General features: G+C 39.6%; 1 protein-coding gene across 1 annotated transcript; it reads left to right on the top strand.

The window, feature by feature from the left end:
- The first annotated feature begins 8,486 nt into the window (after positions 1 to 8,486).
- On the top strand, positions 8,487 to 9,158 carry LOC138894182 (uncharacterized). Its single transcript, XM_070178863.1, has one exon. It carries the CDS (start codon positions 8,487 to 8,489, stop codon positions 9,156 to 9,158), a length of 672 nt encoding a protein of 223 aa, XP_070034964.1.
- The last annotated feature ends 9,664 nt before the right edge of the window (positions 9,159 to 18,822 follow it).

The raw sequence follows: 18,822 nt of genomic DNA, 5'->3' as shown, positions 1-18,822 counted from the left end.
TATTTTTATTGTTTTTCTTTTCTTTTATTGGCATTCTATTTTAAAAGAGGACATTTAGCTTTACATGCTAGTACTATTTCATATGTATTAACGTCCCTTCTGCCGGAGGCGCTGCATCTTCAATGGATGTAGGTGGATTCGTCAGCGGGTAGTTTTGATCCTTGTTAGCAGTTACTCTCTGTTCAGTAGATTTTGGTGAGCCCTACTCTATTCCGGGCTTTTTCTCATTTGACGTTGTACTTTATGTTTTGAGGTATAGCCGGGGCCTTGTCGCCGGCACTTCCATTCTTCTCTCCTATTGTACTTAGAGTCTTCGTAGACAGATTGTGGGTGGTGTTTGATGTTGGGAATTAAACTCGAAAGTGTTGGTATTTGGGCAAACATGTTTTTTTTTATCATATCTATAAACTTGTACTATTTTGGAAATCATAAACGAATATCCTTTAGTAATGGAAAATATTGTGGAATACTTGACTATTCTCATGTCTATCACCTGTACTGGTTCTTATACTGTTAATGGGCAAGGTTGGGTAGAAGGCATCTAACAGGCTTGCTTAATCGGGGTATCTGGGTTGAGCATCGGTCGCGCTCCCCGAGGTCGGGGCGTGATAAGGATGTGCCTCTATGGTCGAGGACAGCGCTATATGAGGACGAGTACAATGGAAAGATTCAATGCCTATAATAAGAAGGCTCCAAGAAGAGTGGAACGATCTGGTGACAATGTCAATGGGTCAAAACTCGTGGTGCACTCTGAATTATTATGTATGGATCAACGAGGAAGACGAGCTAGACCGACCAAGCAGAGAGGGTATAGCCTGGTTGGAGGATGCAGTGGCTCTATCATGAGATTCTGCCACATTACCTTGTGACTACCTCGATACATCGTCAAGTAGTCCCGGGATCCATCGATCAAATACTGCCACCTGCTGAAGATGATGACCGGGTAGTAGGAATGTATCCAGATAGAATTTGAGATAGAGTCGGATAGACATCCAGGAGAAGAGTCTGAGTTCAACGATGATGAATAGGAGTTTGAAGAAGATCCGGAGGAAGAGCCAGAAGAAGAAGATAAGATGGGGAATGATTTCAGAGATGGTTACTAGAAGTTGGTTGTTTTCCCCTTCTTTCCCACTTTGTATCCTTATCCCAATTTTCTTAATTTCCCTAAGGGCGAGTTGTTTAAGACCATGCAGTTCTACAAATATGAGAAACACTGATGTAACCTTTGTTCCCACTTATCCCAATCCAAACATTATCAATGAAAAAAAAAACTTGCTTCGAATCTATATATGTCAAGTCTAATTATTTGTCAAACATTCGCGATTTAGGCCCACCTCCGGCAATGAGAGGTCCCACGAATTCTAGGAAAACGCGCTTGACTGAATATGTAAATTAACTGGTCTGTGTGATTTTCTGCTTGTATAAATGCAGAAACTGACTTCTATTTCCTTTTCTTTTTTCTTTCTTTTTTTTTCCTTACTTTGTTATTACCCCCCAAAAGAAAGTTGGTTTATGTCAACCCGAAGCTGGCAGAACCACTGTACACCCTAATATCAAGGGGAAGATGTCTCCTACAGAAAACCCGACTGAACATGCTCTGGTCGTAGCCGATAGCCCGAGGTGATCGAGAGATAAGGACGATACAAGAAATGATGAACACGTGGCCAGGATGGCCCAGGATATGGATTCTTTAAGGGAGGAAGTACAGCATATTAGGGAACTAGAACATCTGGACGTGACAACGCTCCCTCAATCACCTCGATTTCCTTCTCTGGATTCAATCCCCGACCATTTTCCTTCCACATCATGCCAAACCAACAACACCCCGACTTTAGTCCCCACCACTCAAGTCATACCTCTAGTAACCCCCGCAAACCCATCAAATTCCCCTATCCATACTCCCTATGTACCACAGTACGTTCAAACGCCACAAATCCCACCTATTACCACTAACATAACCCACACCCCTCCTCGTGATGAAATCACTTTTACCACTCACCCAAATCAGCACATACTCGTGGCGCATACTGCCTCCTATGAGTGATATGTTCCTCCTGTATATGCCATTTTTGAACCTACCTTCACATCGCCTGTCACCGTCATGGTGCCTTATAAGATTGACCAATACGCTAAGATAGAAAGGGAAGCTAGGCGTAAGGAAGAGGATTCAGTGTCTGAGCAACTACAAATCTTGAGAAAACAAATGAAGAACCTCCAAGTCGCTCAGGGAAGTGAAAGTTTGGACTATGAGGATATGTGTATCCGTCCGGATGTGGTTATGCCAGAAAGGTATAAGCCTCCAAAGTTTGATATCTTCAACGGGACGGGTGATCCCAACACACATTTGAGGGCATATTGTGACAAGTTAGTGGGAGTGGGAAGGAATGAGAAGCTGAGAATGAAGTTGTTCATAAGGAGCCTGACGGCAGATGCACTTACCTGGTATACTCGACAGGATCCGCGAAACTGGAGAACATGGCAAGATATGGCGGAAGATTTCATGAATCTCTTTCGATTCAATATAGAGATCACTCCCAATAGGTTTTCACTTGTAAACCTATAGAAAAAGTTGTCCGAGTCATTCCAATAATATGCACGTTGGTGGAGGTCAGAAGACGCCAGGGGCACAACCTCCATTGGACTAAAGTGAATTAACCAAGTATTTCATCAGGGCCTAGGAAGTGATATACTTTGAGACAATAATGGGAATGATGGGGCCTAGAAGGCCATGGATACACATGGTAGGGGTCGTCCTATCCACCTCACACCAATGCATGAAATTTGAATGGGGATGTCAAGTTATCGTGGTCCATGGCGAACGGGGCAAATCAGCTTATTTGGAGCACGTAGTCCCGTTCATTGAAGGGCTATGTCACGCCCCAAACTCGGGGAGCGCGACCGGTGCTCAACCGAGTAAACCCGGCTGAGCAAGCCTGTTAGATTTCCTTATACCAAAATTCATCCTTGCATAAAGAGGAGATGTACTACATTAATCAATTACTGAAAAGATTTCATTAACCACTTCCATTTGATTCCCATTAACAACATCATTCAATATTTCCAAAATAGTACAAGTTTATAGATATAATGAAAAACATATTTGCCAAATACCAACATTTCTAGTTCAATTCCCCACATCAAACACCACCCACAACCTGTCTACAGAGCCTCTAAGTACAACAGAAGAGTAGTATGGAAGTGCCGGCAATAAGGCCCCAGCTATACCTTAAAGCACAATGTACAACTCAAATGACATCAGGCTCGGAATAGAGTAGGGCTCACCAAAATCTGCTGAAAAGAGAGTGACTGCTAACGAGGACCAAAGCTGCCTGCAGATGAACCACCTGCTTCCATTGAAGATGCAGCGCCCCCGGCAAAAGGGACGTTAGTACATATGGAATAGTACTAGTATGTAAAGTTAACTATCCACTTTCAAAATAGAATGCAGATGTAATAAAGGAAAAACCATGGAAACAACAATCAACAATCAATGATATTCAAATGACAAGTTAAAACATAATAATTCCCAATATATGAAGATAACACTGTGAAGTGATAATCAAAGTATGATGATAATATTATTTTTGGTTAGAAGATCTTTAGCATCGATATACCATTGTTCACAATACCACTGTTCACAATACCAATACCACCGTACTTTTAGCATGAAGTCTGATCACGAACCGATCGGCTAGGCCGTCTCATCCGAGACATCAACCATAATTACAATTTTAATTACAATTTCCAGCACAATCACCACGATGTGTGCAGCGTGGTATCCGATCACGACCCAATCGGCTAGGCCATCTCACCACAATGCCGTGTGGAATAATTTTCTATCAATCATCTCATCCCAATTAAGGGGAATAATTTTATCACATCAATCTCATCCCAAATAAGGGGAATATTTACAATCCACTCCTACACCGGCACGTGTAGTTTCGGGGCTAGGTTATTTCAACCTACCCTTCCTCGGTGACTATCGATACTCCCAAAAATATCATTGATTTGCTTACAAAGGAAACAACAATACAAATGCATTTACCTCATAACCTTTCATACCGTATATAGCCTCATTGGCACGTTCAACATCATTATTTCATTGGCTCTCTTAGCCATACATATGATTCTTCATTCATGGCATAATGGCTGTATTTCATATTCAACACTTTCATTCCTTCTCTTTCATGGATCATCATCATAAATATCAACAAATAGAATATTCCGGAAATCACAACCTTAGGTTCATTAGTAATGAAGGCTTTAAACATAATGGATTCCTTTTCAAGAAACGAAGTAAAATGATTGGCAATCAAAGCATAAGTTAAAATCATAAACAAGTAACACATCATTTATTCTTGAAGTACTTTTTTCCCAAAAAGGGCAATACATAATTTCAACTCACGAATATGTAAGAACGCAAAACACATCGAAACTACTTACAAAGCTTAGCATTAGTCAAAATGGCCACATATGAGCATCACTTGAGTTCATAAGCTTTTAGGAAATTCTATTTTTGAAGTCAATTTCGGAACAGTTGAATCAAAGCTCATTTCATAATCTTTCTCACGTCATCTCATTTCATTGGCACCATTGGCCACAAGTATAACTTTCACTCTTTGCACGTTGGCCACACTTTATATCTCTAATTTACTTATTTCACTTCCAACCATCTTTGTAGATTATCAGAAATAAGACATTTCCAAACAAGACTTTAGGTACACATATGAGCAATTAAGAGTCTTAAGCATAATGAGATTTTCTCACACAATATGGCATCATAACCTTCATTTGAAACACGACTCAAAGACATAGCATTTTAATACATATATCATTCTTGAACACATTCCCAAAGGATAATAAAATGTGATAGGAACATCCAAAACACGTTTTGAATACATAATTCTTGACACTTTGCTTATTCGGGACAATCGAATTTATTGGGAACAACTCAAAACATAGAATAAAGAACTTGAGCCAACAATACTTGAAACATACGGGAAGATCATGAAATTCATTTCTAAAGAAGTAATTTAGCCAACATACCTCAAATTCTTCCCTAATGATACTACAACGCTCCACTACACTAAGCAACTTCAATCTACAATAACAACATCCAATGGAACCAATATTAGTAACAAATTCTATAGTTTAGGCCCTTTAGGAATTTTATCAAACACTTAGTAGGCATGAACCTTTACATCTCTTACCCATAGAATTAGTGCATCCAACTACTACCATTTACCAACAATTTATCCCACCATCATTCTTAAATAATTCATAACTTTCAACATCACATACATGACCATCCATCCACACCCAACCAACAAAATTCCATCAAATAATCACCTTTCAATCTCTACAATGGTTATGTATTTAAATTGGGAAATTATGGCCTCCAATAACCATACCATAAGTTCCAATACTTAATTCATACTCATATACCCATAACATATCCATACATGAAAGGCCAAAGGTGTAGGATTACCTTTTAGAAAAAATCTTGCAAAACCTTCCTTTGAGTTCTTGAAGAAATTTCTTGAAAATCTATGTATCTTACAGAGGATTGAGTTAGTTTTAGAGTGGAATTGATGGAATGAAACACCAAATTAGTAGGTATTACTCACCTTGAAGATGGGGGGAGTTGGAGGTCTTGAGAGAATGGAGAAAAACCCCAAAGTTTGGCCAAGAAAAATGGGTAAAATGAACCCCGGATGAGTATATAGCATTTCGGGCGCCAGAGATGGCGTGGGGGTACTGCCTGTGGCACTGGTTCCAGTACCTAAAAGAAATCCCAGCGCCAGGGATAGCGCCCCATGCTACACTGGGAGCTGGCGATGGAAAATCGTTTCTATCTTGCCCGAAATTGGCATAACTCTCTCATACGATGTCCGAATTCGACGATTCTTTTTGCTATGGCTCCGTAATTTCAATACGGATCTAATACTTCAATCAAAACTGAATTGGAAGCTCATTTTCTTAATTCTATACCACATATACTCTAAGAAATGACGTCGTTGAAACACGTTTGATGTCAAAATAATGCGGTTCCACCCCATAGGTCTCCTTTGATACTCGAATAAGTTATTCCCGAATTCCGTTGTCACATTTTAAAATATTAAATCATTAAAAAAATTAGCGGGGCCTTACAGGCTAGGAGGGGTTTCTTTCCATGCAGTGGAAATCATGCAGACCACCGAAATAGAAAAGACTGAATGAAACTTGGGAATGCAATCACCGTATAGATCCAAGATCGCCATAAGGGAGATGATGAAATATGGATACAGACCAGGAACCTGGCTAGCAAATTGAGCCAAGTGGGCAGAAAGGAAGGGCTCGCATAAGATATCAACCTCCGATGGGGAAAACTCATATTGGTAGCTCCGGAAGAAAGACTTTTGTGCCAGAGCATGTTTCGGGTACGTGCCAGAGTTCAGCACCAGAAAATGATATTATTGATGGAATGGGAAGTCTGTTCGTGAATATGATTGAAGAGTGTTGTGAAGGAACTAACATCAAGACACCGACAATCAGGAATGCCGAACTAGGAGAAGAGCTGCAGAATTAGACCTCTAGCCCATCTTTGGTTCGCCGGGAGTCTTGGTAGTGTCGAATGGTAAAAGTTTTCTTTTGAAAAGCACACGGTCAATTGACTGTACCTTTTTGTCATTTGCCTCTTTTTGAACACTTAGACGTTCCTCTTTTGGTGAAATAAAAAGAATCATTTTCTTAAAACATTGCAACTTTATTTACCGCTTCATTTATAATTAGTTTTTCTTTTCAGTAATCAAAATAATAAAAATCCACGATCCACAATTATGACATATAACAAAATTGTCGAGCGAAACGACCCAGATTACGAAGAAAAAGATGAGATTATGATGCCAGACAATCTCCCACAAGAGATCAATTAGCTGGAGAGTCAGAAAAAGCCTAACCTCGAAGGAACGTAAGTGGTCAATCTCGGAAGCGAAGAAGACGTGAAAGAAACCAGAATCAACATTCACCTAGAAGCTGAGAAGAGGGAAATTTGGTTGAGCTCTTCCGACAATACATCGATGTGTCCGCATGGTCATATAATGGCATATCTGGGTTAAGTACTGACATTGTCTCGCATCGACTGCCTGCTGATCCCGCTAGACCGCTTGTCAAGCAAAAACCTAGAAAATTCACGCCCGATTTGAGTCTGAGGATAAAGGAGGAAGTAACCAAGAAAATAGAGGCGAATGTGGTAAGGGTCACCAATTATCCTAGTTGGTTGGAAAATATTGTCCCATTACCCAAGAAAGACGGGAGGATCAGAATATGCATGGAATACCGAGATCTCAACAAACATAGTCCAAAGGATGACTTCCTTTTACCAAATATCCACATCCTCATCGACAATTGTGCGAAGCATGAACTGCAGTACTTCATAGATTGTTTCACTAGATACCACCAGAACTTGATGCACGAGGAAGATGCAGAAAAGACAACGTTCACCACACCTTGGGGAGTTTACTGCTATAGAGTCATGTCGTTTGGTCTCAAAAACATCGTTGCCACTTACATGAGGTCCATGACGACCCTTTTTCATGACATTATTCACAAGGAGATCGAAGTATATGTGGATGATGTTATCATTAAGTTTCGGAAAAGTTCAGAACACTTGGACTATTTGAAGAAATTTTCAAGCGCCTGCGGAGGTACAACATGAAATTGAACCCAATGAAATGTGCATTAGGGGTCCCTGATGGAAACTTATTAGGCTTCATCGTAAGCAGAAAAGGGATAGAACTGGACTCATCAAAAATCAAGGTCATTCAAGAGTTGCCACCACCCAAGTGTATGAAAGATATAATGAGTTTCATGGGTAGATTGAATTACATCAATCTTTTCATAGCCCAGTCTACAGTAATCTGTGAACCCATTTTCAAGTTGATGAAAAAGGATGTTGCCATAAAATGGACAGGGGGGTGCCAGAAAGCCTTCGACAGAATTAAGGAGTATTTGTCAAATCCACCCGTGCTGGTTCCCTCAGCCTAGGAAGCCATTGTTACTATATCTGTCAGTCTTGGATAACGCCTTCGGATGTGTGTTGGGATAGCGTGACAAAATTGGGAGAAAGGAGCAGGCCATCTACTACCTAAGTAAGAAGTTTACGCCATGCGAGGCCAAATACACTTTGATAGAACGCACTTGATGTGCTCTGACTTGGATCGCCCGAAAACTAAGGCATTACATGTCAGCATTTACCACGCATCTGATATCTCGGCTCTACCAACTCAAGTAAATCTTTCATAAGCCGATGCCTACAGGAAAGCTAGCTAAATGGCAAATTCTCCTCATGACATTGTGTACATGACTTAGAAGACTATCAAGGGGCAAGCTTTAGCCGACCACCTCGCAGAGAATCCAGTGGACAGGGATTATGAGCTGCTCACTACGTATTTTCCCCATGAATAGGTATTATTTGCCGAAGAAGATATTGCAGAGTCATACCCTGGATGGAGAATGTTTTTCGATGTAGCAGCAAACTTCAAAGGAGTCGAAACCGGGGCAATCCTAATTTAGAATCCGGACAGCACTATCCAGCATCAGCAAAGATAAGATTCCCTTGTACTAATATTATGGCGAAATACGAAGCATGCATCCTTGGGATTAGAATGGCAGTCGACATGAACGTCAAAGAACTTTTAGTCATAGGGAATTCCGATCTATTGATATACAAACTCAAAAGGGAGTGGTCTACCAAAAATGTCAAGATCCTTCCGTACCTGCACAGTGTAAATGAGCTATGTAAGAAGTTCACGAAGATTGAGTTCAAGCACGTTCCCAAGATTCAGAACGAGTTCGTCGACACTCTTGCAACTATATCGTCCATGATTCAGCATCCAGACAAGAACTTTATCTACCCTATTGAGGTAGAGATTAGGGATCAACATGTCTATTGCTTCCATGTAAATGAAGAGCCAAACAGTAAACCATGGTACCACGAGGTCAGGAGATTCCTTGCAACCAGAGAGTACCCGGAGAATGCTACTATTAGTCAGAAGCGAGCCCTCAGGAGGTTGGCAAATCACTTCTTCCTTAACGGGGAAAACTTGTACAGGAAGACCCAAGACTTGGGTTTGTCGAGATGTGTAGATGCTGCCGAGGCAACTAGGTTATTGGAATAAATACATGTAGGAATAAGTGAACCCCATATGAACGGGTTCACATTAACCAAGAAGATCTTGAGAGCCGGATACTTTTGGATTACTATGGAAAGAGATAGCATCCGCTACATACAGAAGTGTCACCACTACCAGATTCACGGGGATTTCATCCGAGTTCCACCGAATGAGTTGAATGTGATGGGTTCATCCTAGCCGTTCGCCGCATGGGGCATGGACGCGATTGGACCTATAGAGCCCGCTGCATCAAATGGGTCAAAGCATCTACCTACAAGGCCATCACAAAGAAAGGTAGTGGCGGATTTCATCTAAAACATCATCCTCCGATTTGGAATACCTAAGTCAATCATCACTGACAACGCTACTAACCTCAATAGCGACCGCATGAGAGAAATCTACGAGAAGTTCAGAATCTTCCACCATAACTCCATAACCTACAGACCACAAATGAATGGGGTAGTCGAGGCAACCAACTAGAATATCAAGAGGATTCTGCGAAAGATAGTGGACAATCATAGGCAATGGCACAAGAAACTTTCCTTCATCTTACTGGGTTATCAGATCACCATGAGAACATCCACTGAATAATGTCGTACATATTAGTATATGGAACCAAAGATGTGATACACACAGAAGTAAAGATACCACCTTTAAGAGTCATTCAAGAAGCCAAGTTGGATGATGTAGAATGGATATGGGTCATACATGAGCAATTCATGCTCATCGACGAGAAAATAATGGATATAGTATGCCATGGTCAGCTATATAGGAACATGATGGCCAGTGCATTTAACAAAAGGGTGAAGCCTCGCCAGTTCACACTGGGGTAGTAGGTCCTGAAAAAAATCATTCCCCACCAGGAGGAAGCCAAAGGAATATTCACACCAAATTTTTAAGGTCCTTATGTGGTTCACCGAGTGTTGTCAGGCGGAGCTCTAATCATGGCATAAATGGATGGAAGAATCAACACTAAGCCCATCAACTCAGATGCAATTAAGAGATACTATGTTTAAAGACAAATAGAGTTATGTTTTACTATAATAGAACTACGTTCAACCTGACTTCCCACAGAGGGATACGTTGGCAACCCACGTAGGGTTCGATTTTGTAATAGAAAATCCAAATATCACTTTTGTATGTTGCTCAGGAACTACGCCGACCAGATTTCCTCAAGGAATACATAAGAAATCCTCATCGGATTTAGTCGTGTTTTGTAATTGAACTACGTTCTAGCCTGATTCCATTTGGATATGTAGGTAGTCTGAGTCAGACTCCGCCATTTTCATTCTTAATCCTATCATTTGTGCACCCATTTTAATCGAACTACATCTTGACATAATTCTATTTGGATACGTAGGCTGACTGACTTAGACTCGGTCATCTTCATCTTATTTTTATCATACTCCACGAACTACGCTCAGACATGATTTTGTTTTACATACGTAGGAAACCTAAAAGGGTTCAGTCCTAACCCTAGGAAAATGTTTTGTAATGCATTAGTTCGAACTAGGACGTAGTCGCAACGGCAAGCAGCCGCATTGTCAAAGCATCACGAAGGATCAACACCAATGGGTGATAAGTGGGGATTTTGACTGCTTATTAGCACCTTTTAGCATTTGTTTTAGTCTGAAAGTATTGAATTGTATTCCCAAAAGTAATGAAATTGTGCAAATTGTAGGAATTCTAGAAGTTTGGTCTCCCATGATGAAAACTGACTCAAAAAGGAGTGTTCTGAAGCACAAGGTAATAAAGGGCATAGAAGTAAAGATGTGCAGTCCGTAGAAGAAATTCGGCGGCCGCAGAAGAAATTGCGGACCGCAGAATTCCATTTGCGGTCGCAACCCAAGCAGCAGAACCCAACAGGCTTTTTAGCAATGTGCGGACCGCACATGAATTGTATGGCCGCTGAACTAGGCTTTCACTGACAAATATTCAAAGTTAAGAGAATATGCAAGAAGACCAAGTCCTGAAGCCTTTGTGAAGTGTGAATTGCATAAGAAATGTGCGGCCGCAGTCCTCCTTCCTGCCAACTGAAGAAATCTGTGGACCGCATATGGAATTGTGCGGCCGCAAGAACCTCCCGAGGGGCATTTTTGTCCATAATTTTTGGCCTTGTATAAATAGACAAGTTTCACAAAATTAGGTCAAGTTTGAACATTAAAAGTTGTTGTAGCTGTTTTGTTTTACGACTTTTGGAAATTTTACATTATTTTGGTGTTTAAACATTATATTTCATCATTTTAATCTTTCATTATGGGTTTAATTAGCTTTTCTTCTTTATTTTCTTCAAATCCCATTATGCGTAGCTAGTTACTAGGGTTGTGACCCAACCCTAGTGTGTAAACATTATGGGTGATTAATTTTATGCTTGTTTATGATTGGTTGTCGATTATTTAGCTTAGTTCATGCTTCAATTTTAGAATCAATGGTTGCAAACATTGATTCATGCCTATTTGACTTAGTCTCTACTTGAGAAAGAGAGACCTGGTCTAGGATAACTTGGCTAACAAGGAATTGGGTTAGGTGAGAGATTGATTAGCCTAATTAAAGGGTTCAAACTAGAGATACTCATATCAAATATTTTATTTGATACCCATTTGGACTTGAGAAAGCCAAATTGGGCAAAATCACTCTTTGACCGAGAGGTATTGGGTGGGTAACGTAGAGTTGAGAGCTATAATATACCCCAATCAACAAAACAAGTATTAACATGTGTAGACAAGGACTATTATATGGATGATATCAATTGATAATGACAATATATGTATTAAGTGCATTAAGAATGGTTTATGGTCTAAGAAGTGCCCCAAGGCTAAGGCAAGTTGAAAATTTCTTGATAGAATAAAGTTTCAAGTGAGTTCGCACATGATCTAACTTCAAACAATCATACCTCTCTGGATATTAAGAATTATATGGTGTATTGCATATCCAATTAAAGCGCTTTGGGTCTAGTTTCCAAAGCTTCAAACATTTCATCATTTGGATATTCTTACAAGAAGTAATGACCAAATTACCAAAGGCTGACAGAATGCGATTCTGCGAATAATTATGCGACCATTATGCGATCGCAAAATGGTTATGCGACCGCAAACTGGTCGCAAACTGGTCCAGAACAGCCCAGTTCTAGGCACCGAATTGTGCCACCATTATGCGACCCGCACACCAATGGTGCGACCATTATGCGACCCGCACATGTGTATCGTATAGTATATTTAAATCCTATGAACGGTCTATGAAACACACAGGTGTATTGTGTAAGTAAACACTGTGAAGGGTCTATGAAATGCACAGGTGTATTTTGTAAGTAAACACTGTGAACGGTCTATGAAACGCACAGGTGTTTTGTGTAAGTAAACACTGTGAACGGCCTATGAAATGCAAATGTGTATCGTATGGTATATACGAATCCTATGAACGGTCTATGAAACACACAGGTGTATTGTGTAAGTAAACACTGTGAACGGTCTATGAAACACACAGGTGTATTGTGTAAGTAAACATTATGAACGGTCTATAAAACGCACAGATGTATTGTGTAAGTAAACACTGTGAACGGTCTATGAAACACACATGTTTATCATATGGTATATGTGAATCCGATGAACGGTCTATGAAACGCACAGGTGTATTGTATAAGTAAACATTATGAACGGTCTATGAAACGCACAGATGTATTGTGTAAGTAAACACTGTGAACGGTCTATGAAACACACATGTTTATCATATGGTATATGTGAATCCGATGAACGGTCTATGAAACGCACAGGTGTATTGTATAAGTAAACACTGTGAACGATCTATGAAATGCACAGGTGTATTGTGCAAGTAAACACTATGAACAATCTATGAAACGCACAGGTGTATTGTGTAAGTAAACACTGTGAACGGTCTATGAAACGCACAGGTGTATTGTGTAAGTAAACACTGTGAACGGTCTATGAAATGCACATGTGTATCATAAGGTATATGTGAATCCTATGAACGGTCTATGAAACGTATAGGTGTATTGTGTATGAAATCCTATGAACGTTCTATGAAATGCATAGGTGTATAATATTATATGTGAACACTAGGGACGATCTATGAAATGCATAGGGGTAAGATAAGAGAGTGATATGGACGGTCAAGTAAGATGCATTGTCAACGCAGACATTATGAGCAATTGTCATTGGCCTTGTTTGTACATGTTGTTTCAATTACTTTATATTATGTGTTCCGCGTATAGATCATATGGCTCAGTTGACCCTAAAAGAAGTTTAGAATGATGCAAGTACAATAAGGCTTGATATTTCAACCTACGCGATGTTTTGTAGTCTTTTGATGTACTTTAATGAAAGAAATATGAAATGCTATGATTTATATAAAAACAAAGGGCTTGATGTCTCGAATAAGACAACCTAACCGATCGGGTCGTGATCAAACTCCATGCTGAGAGGACGGTGGTATTGGTATTGTGAACAATGGTATATTGGTGCTAAGACTCACTAATCTGAAATTATGGGAATTTACGTGACACTTGATGTTTTGGTATTGTTAGAGACTTTTATTGATTTTGTGATTATTCCCCCTTATAATATTAATTGTTCTATTTAGATGGTGTTTAGTTATACATACTAGTACTATTCAACAATACTAATGTCCCTTTTGTCGGGGGCGCTGCATCTTTTAATGGATGCAGGTATACATCTAGAGGATGATATGTATCTTTGGTAGGGATCTTCTGTGCATCAGATTATGGTGAGCATGCTACAATTCCAGTGGGCTTCGAGTCTAGTTGGTATTATGTACTTTGATATCTATTGTCATAGAAGCTCCATGTACATTGTAGGTCATGTACTTAAGTTTTGAGTTTCGTCATGTATTTATGTTCACAGATATTTATGAAGCTATGTACCCATCACGAGTGAAATAGAAAAGAAAAACATTTATGGGCTATTGAGCCAAATGTATTCAATATGAAAGTCAAGTTCCTATTATGTTATGGTAAATCATGCATGAGTAATGATGAGAGGTTAATGTAAATTTGGCTTGCTCGACTGGGTTCGGAAATGTGTTTAAAGCATGAGTTGGGTATAAAAATATTATGACTCCAAGTAGCGTTTCAAGTGAAGGCTATTATGCCAAATTGTGTAAGAAGTCTCAATGTACATAAAACTCTTATTTGCTCATAGGTGTATTATGTAAGTAAACACTGTGAACGGTCTATGAAATGCACAGGTGTATTGTAAAAGTAAACACTATGAACGGTCGATGAAACGCACATGTGTATCGTATGGTATATGTGAATCCTATGAACGGTCTATGAAACGCACAGGTGTATTATGTAAGTAAACACTGTGAGCGATCTATGAAACGCACAGGTGTATTGTGTAAGTAAACACTGTGAACGGTCTATGAAACGCACAGGTGTATTGTGTAAGTAAACACTGTGAATGGTCTATGAAATGCACATGTGTATCATATGGTATATTTGAATCCTATGAACGGTCTATGAAACACACAGGTGTATTGTGTAAGTAAACACTGTGAACGGTCTATGAAACGCACAGGTGTATAATATGATATGTGAACACTATGAACGGTCTATGAAACACACAGGTGTATTGTGTAAGTAAACACTGTGAACGATCTATGAAACGCACAGGTGTATTGTGTAAGTAAACACTGTGAACGGTCTATGAAACGCACAGGTGTATTGTGTAAGTAAACACCGTGAACGGTCTATGAAACGCACATGTGTATCGTATGGTATATGTGAATCCTATGAACGGTCTATGAAACATATAGGTGTATTGTGTATGAAATCCTATGACCGTTCTATGAAATACATAGGTGTATAATATGATATGTGAACACTAGGGACGATCTATGAAATGCATAGGGGTAAGATAAGAGAGTGATATGGACGGTCAAGTAAGATGCATTGTCAACGCAGACATTATGAGCAATTGTCATTGGCCTTGTTTGTACATGTTGTTTCAATTACTTTATATTATGTGTTCCGCGTATAGATCATATGGCTCAGTTGACCCTAAAAGAAGTTTAGAATGATGCAAGTACAATAAGGCTTGATATTTCAACCTACGCGATGTTTTGTAGTCTTTTGATGTACTTTAATGAAAGAAATATGAAATGCTATGATTTATATAAAAACAAAGGGCTTGATGTCTCGAATAAGACAACCTAACCGATCGGGTCGTGATCAAACTCCATGCTGAGAGGACGGTGGTATTGGTATTGTGAACAATGGTATATTGGTGCTAAGACTCACTAATCTGAAATTATGGGAATTTACGTGACACTTGATGTTTTGGTATTGTTAGAGACTTTTATTGATTTTGTGATTATTCCCCCTTATAATATTAATTGTTCTATTTAGATGGTGTTTAGTTATACATACTAGTACTATTCAACAATACTAATGTCCCTTTTGTCGGGGGCGCTGCATCTTTTAATGGATGCAGGTATACATCTAGAGGATGATATGTATCTTTGGTAGGGATCTTCTGTGCATCAGATTATGGTGAGCATGCTACAATTCCAGTGGGCTTCGAGTCTAGTTGGTATTATGTACTTTGATATCTATTGTCATAGAAGCTCCATGTACATTGTAGGTCATGTACTTAAGTTTTGAGTTTCGTCATGTATTTATGTTCACAGATATTTATGAAGCTATGTACCCATCACGAGTGAAATAGAAAAGAAAAACATTTATGGGCTATTGAGCCAAATGTATTCAATATGAAAGTCAAGTTCCTATTATGTTATGGTAAATCATGCATGAGTAATGATGAGAGGTTAATGTAAATTTGGCTTGCTCGACTGGGTTCGGAAATGTGTTTAAAGCATGAGTTGGGTATAAAAATATTATGACTCCAAGTAGCGTTTCAAGTGAAGGCTATTATGCCAAATTGTGTAAGAAGTCTCAATGTACATAAAACTCTTATTTGCTCATAGGTGTATTATGTAAGTAAACACTGTGAACGGTCTATGAAATGCACAGGTGTATTGTAAAAGTAAACACTATGAACGGTCGATGAAACGCACATGTGTATCGTATGGTATATGTGAATCCTATGAACGGTCTATGAAACGCACAGGTGTATTATGTAAGTAAACACTGTGAGCGATCTATGAAACGCACAGGTGTATTGTGTAAGTAAACACTGTGAACGGTCTATGAAACGCACAGGTGTATTGTGTAAGTAAACACTGTGAATGGTCTATGAAATGCACATGTGTATCATATGGTATATTTGAATCCTATGAACGGTCTATGAAACACACAGGTGTATTGTGTAAGTAAACACTGTGAACGGTCTATGAAACGCACAGGTGTATAATATGATATGTGAACACTATGAACGGTCTATGAAACACACAGGTGTATTGTGTAAGTAAACACTATGAACGATCTATGAAACGCACAGGTGTATTGTGTAAGTAAACACTGTGAACGGTCTATGAAACGCACAGGTGTATTGTGTAAGTAAACACCGTGAACGGTCTATGAAACGCACATGTGTATCGTATGGTATATGTGAATCCTATGAACGGTCTATGAAACATATAGGTGTATTGTGTATGAAATCCTATGACCGTTCTATGAAATGCATAGGTGTATAATATGATATGTGAACACTAGGGACGATCTATGAAATGCATAGGGGTAAGATAAGAGAGGGATATGGACGGTCAAGTAAGATGCATTGTCAACGCAGACATTATGAGCAATTTTCATTGGCCTTGTTTGTACATGTTGTTTCAATTACTTTATATTATGTGTTCCGCGTATAGATCATATGGCTCAGTTGACCCCAAAACAAGTTTAGAATGATGCAAGTATAATAAGGCTTGATATTTCAACCTACGCGATGTTTTGTAGTCTTTTGATGTACTTTAATGAAAGAAATATGAAATGCTATGATTTATATAAAAACAAAGGGCTTGATGTCTCGAATAAGACAACCTAACCGATCGGGTCGTGATCAAACTCCATGCTGAGAGGACGGTGGTATTGGTATTGTGAACAATGGTATATTGGTGCTAAGACTCACTAATCTGAAATTATGGGAATTTACGTGACACTTGATGTTTTGGTATTGTTAGAGACTTTTATTGATTTTGTGATTATTCCCCCTTATAATATTAATTGTTCTATTTAGATGGTGTTTAGTTATACATACTAGTACTATTCAACAATACTAATGTCCCTTTTGTCGGGGGCGCTGCATCTTTTAATGGATGCAGGTATACATCTAGAGGATGATATGGATCTTTGGTAGGGATCTTTTGTGCATCAGATTATGGTGAGCATGCTACAATTCCAGTGGTCTTCGAGTCTAGTTGGTATTATGTACTTCGATATCTATTGTCATAGAAGCTCCATGTACACTGTGGGTCATGTACTTTAGTTTTGAGTTTCGTCATGTATTTATGTTCACAGATATTTATGACGCTATGTACCCATCACGAGTGAAATAGAAAAGAAAAACATTTATGGGCTATTGAGCCAAATGTATTCAATATGAAAGTCAAGTTCTTATTATGTTATGGTAAATCATGCATGAGTAATGATGAGAGGTTAATGGAAATTAGGCTTGCTCGACTGGGTTTACTCGGTTGAGCACCGGTCGCGCTCCTTGGTTTGGGGCGTGACAAGTTTTGAGATAGTTCAGGGAACGCAAGGGGTGGATGTGGCTCACTCAAAGTGTAGTAGATGTCAAAGAGTTCCTTATCCATAAATTCTACGCCAATGTGGCTCATATCAAAAAGGGGACAAAGGTGACTAAAGTATGTAACCTAAAAGTGAGGTTTGATCATCATACGTTCAACACGTACTTGGGATTTGAATATGTTGAGCCGAAAAAGTATTTGAAGAAGTGTGCACTAGGGGACGAGGTGCGACCTTGGTTAGCAGAGATTTTGGCACCACCAGGGCCACCACCATCATTGATTGCTACCAGGGTTCCCATCTACCGTGGCACGTTCAGCTTTGAGGTAAAGGGGTGGCAGACATTTGTATGCAGTAGGTTGGATCCATGCCAGAATCATACTCACCTTCCGATTACTCGGGCAGTTCTGGTTGCTTCTATTATGGCTGGGTACCCAATCAATGTGGATGTTGTGATGTCAGCCAAAATCTCAATGATCGCTCGGCAAGATGACTCGTCCTACCCATATCTCAACATCATTACAGAATATCTCACTTATGCAAAGGTAGAGCCGAGGGATTATGATACAAAGGTGAAGCCAAAGAAGCCTTTCACTTGGTACTCTCTGATGGATGTGAGCAACCCGAAGAAAAAAGTTCAGCCTTCTACCACCACAGGCCAGTCTGATGAGCCAGCAGTGGTAGCTCCTGAGACAGTTGTTGTTCCATCCACTTCAGCTAAGCCTTCCTCCAGTGTCGTAGTTATGCCTCCACCACTATCCACAACCCTTATTGCAGCTCCTGCCACAGCTCCCACCTCGGCTTTGAAGCTAGTACACGTGCCTACTCACCCATTATCTGCATTACGAGTCTCCCAGACATTGGCGAGTCTCAACAACTGGATGCAGATAGCCACTGTAAAGCTAACTGACTTATCTAGTACTGTTGCAGCACAATCCACCTCACAGGAATCATAGGTTCCTTCTGACATTGAGGAGACATTGAAGAAAATTT

This window comes from Nicotiana tomentosiformis, chromosome 6 (genome assembly GCF_000390325.3).
Source record: "Nicotiana tomentosiformis chromosome 6, ASM39032v3, whole genome shotgun sequence".
NCBI lineage: Eukaryota > Viridiplantae > Streptophyta > Magnoliopsida > Solanales > Solanaceae > Nicotiana > Nicotiana tomentosiformis.
The sequence above is the reverse complement of the archived record's forward strand: the minus strand, read 5'-3'. Positions and strand labels throughout refer to the sequence as shown.

What these genes read in the sequence shown, in the direction of transcription:
- LOC138894182 (XM_070178863.1), top strand. Translation starts at nt 8,487, where the DNA reads ATGGAGAATGTTTTTCGATGTAGCAGCAAACTTCAAAGGAGTCGAAAC.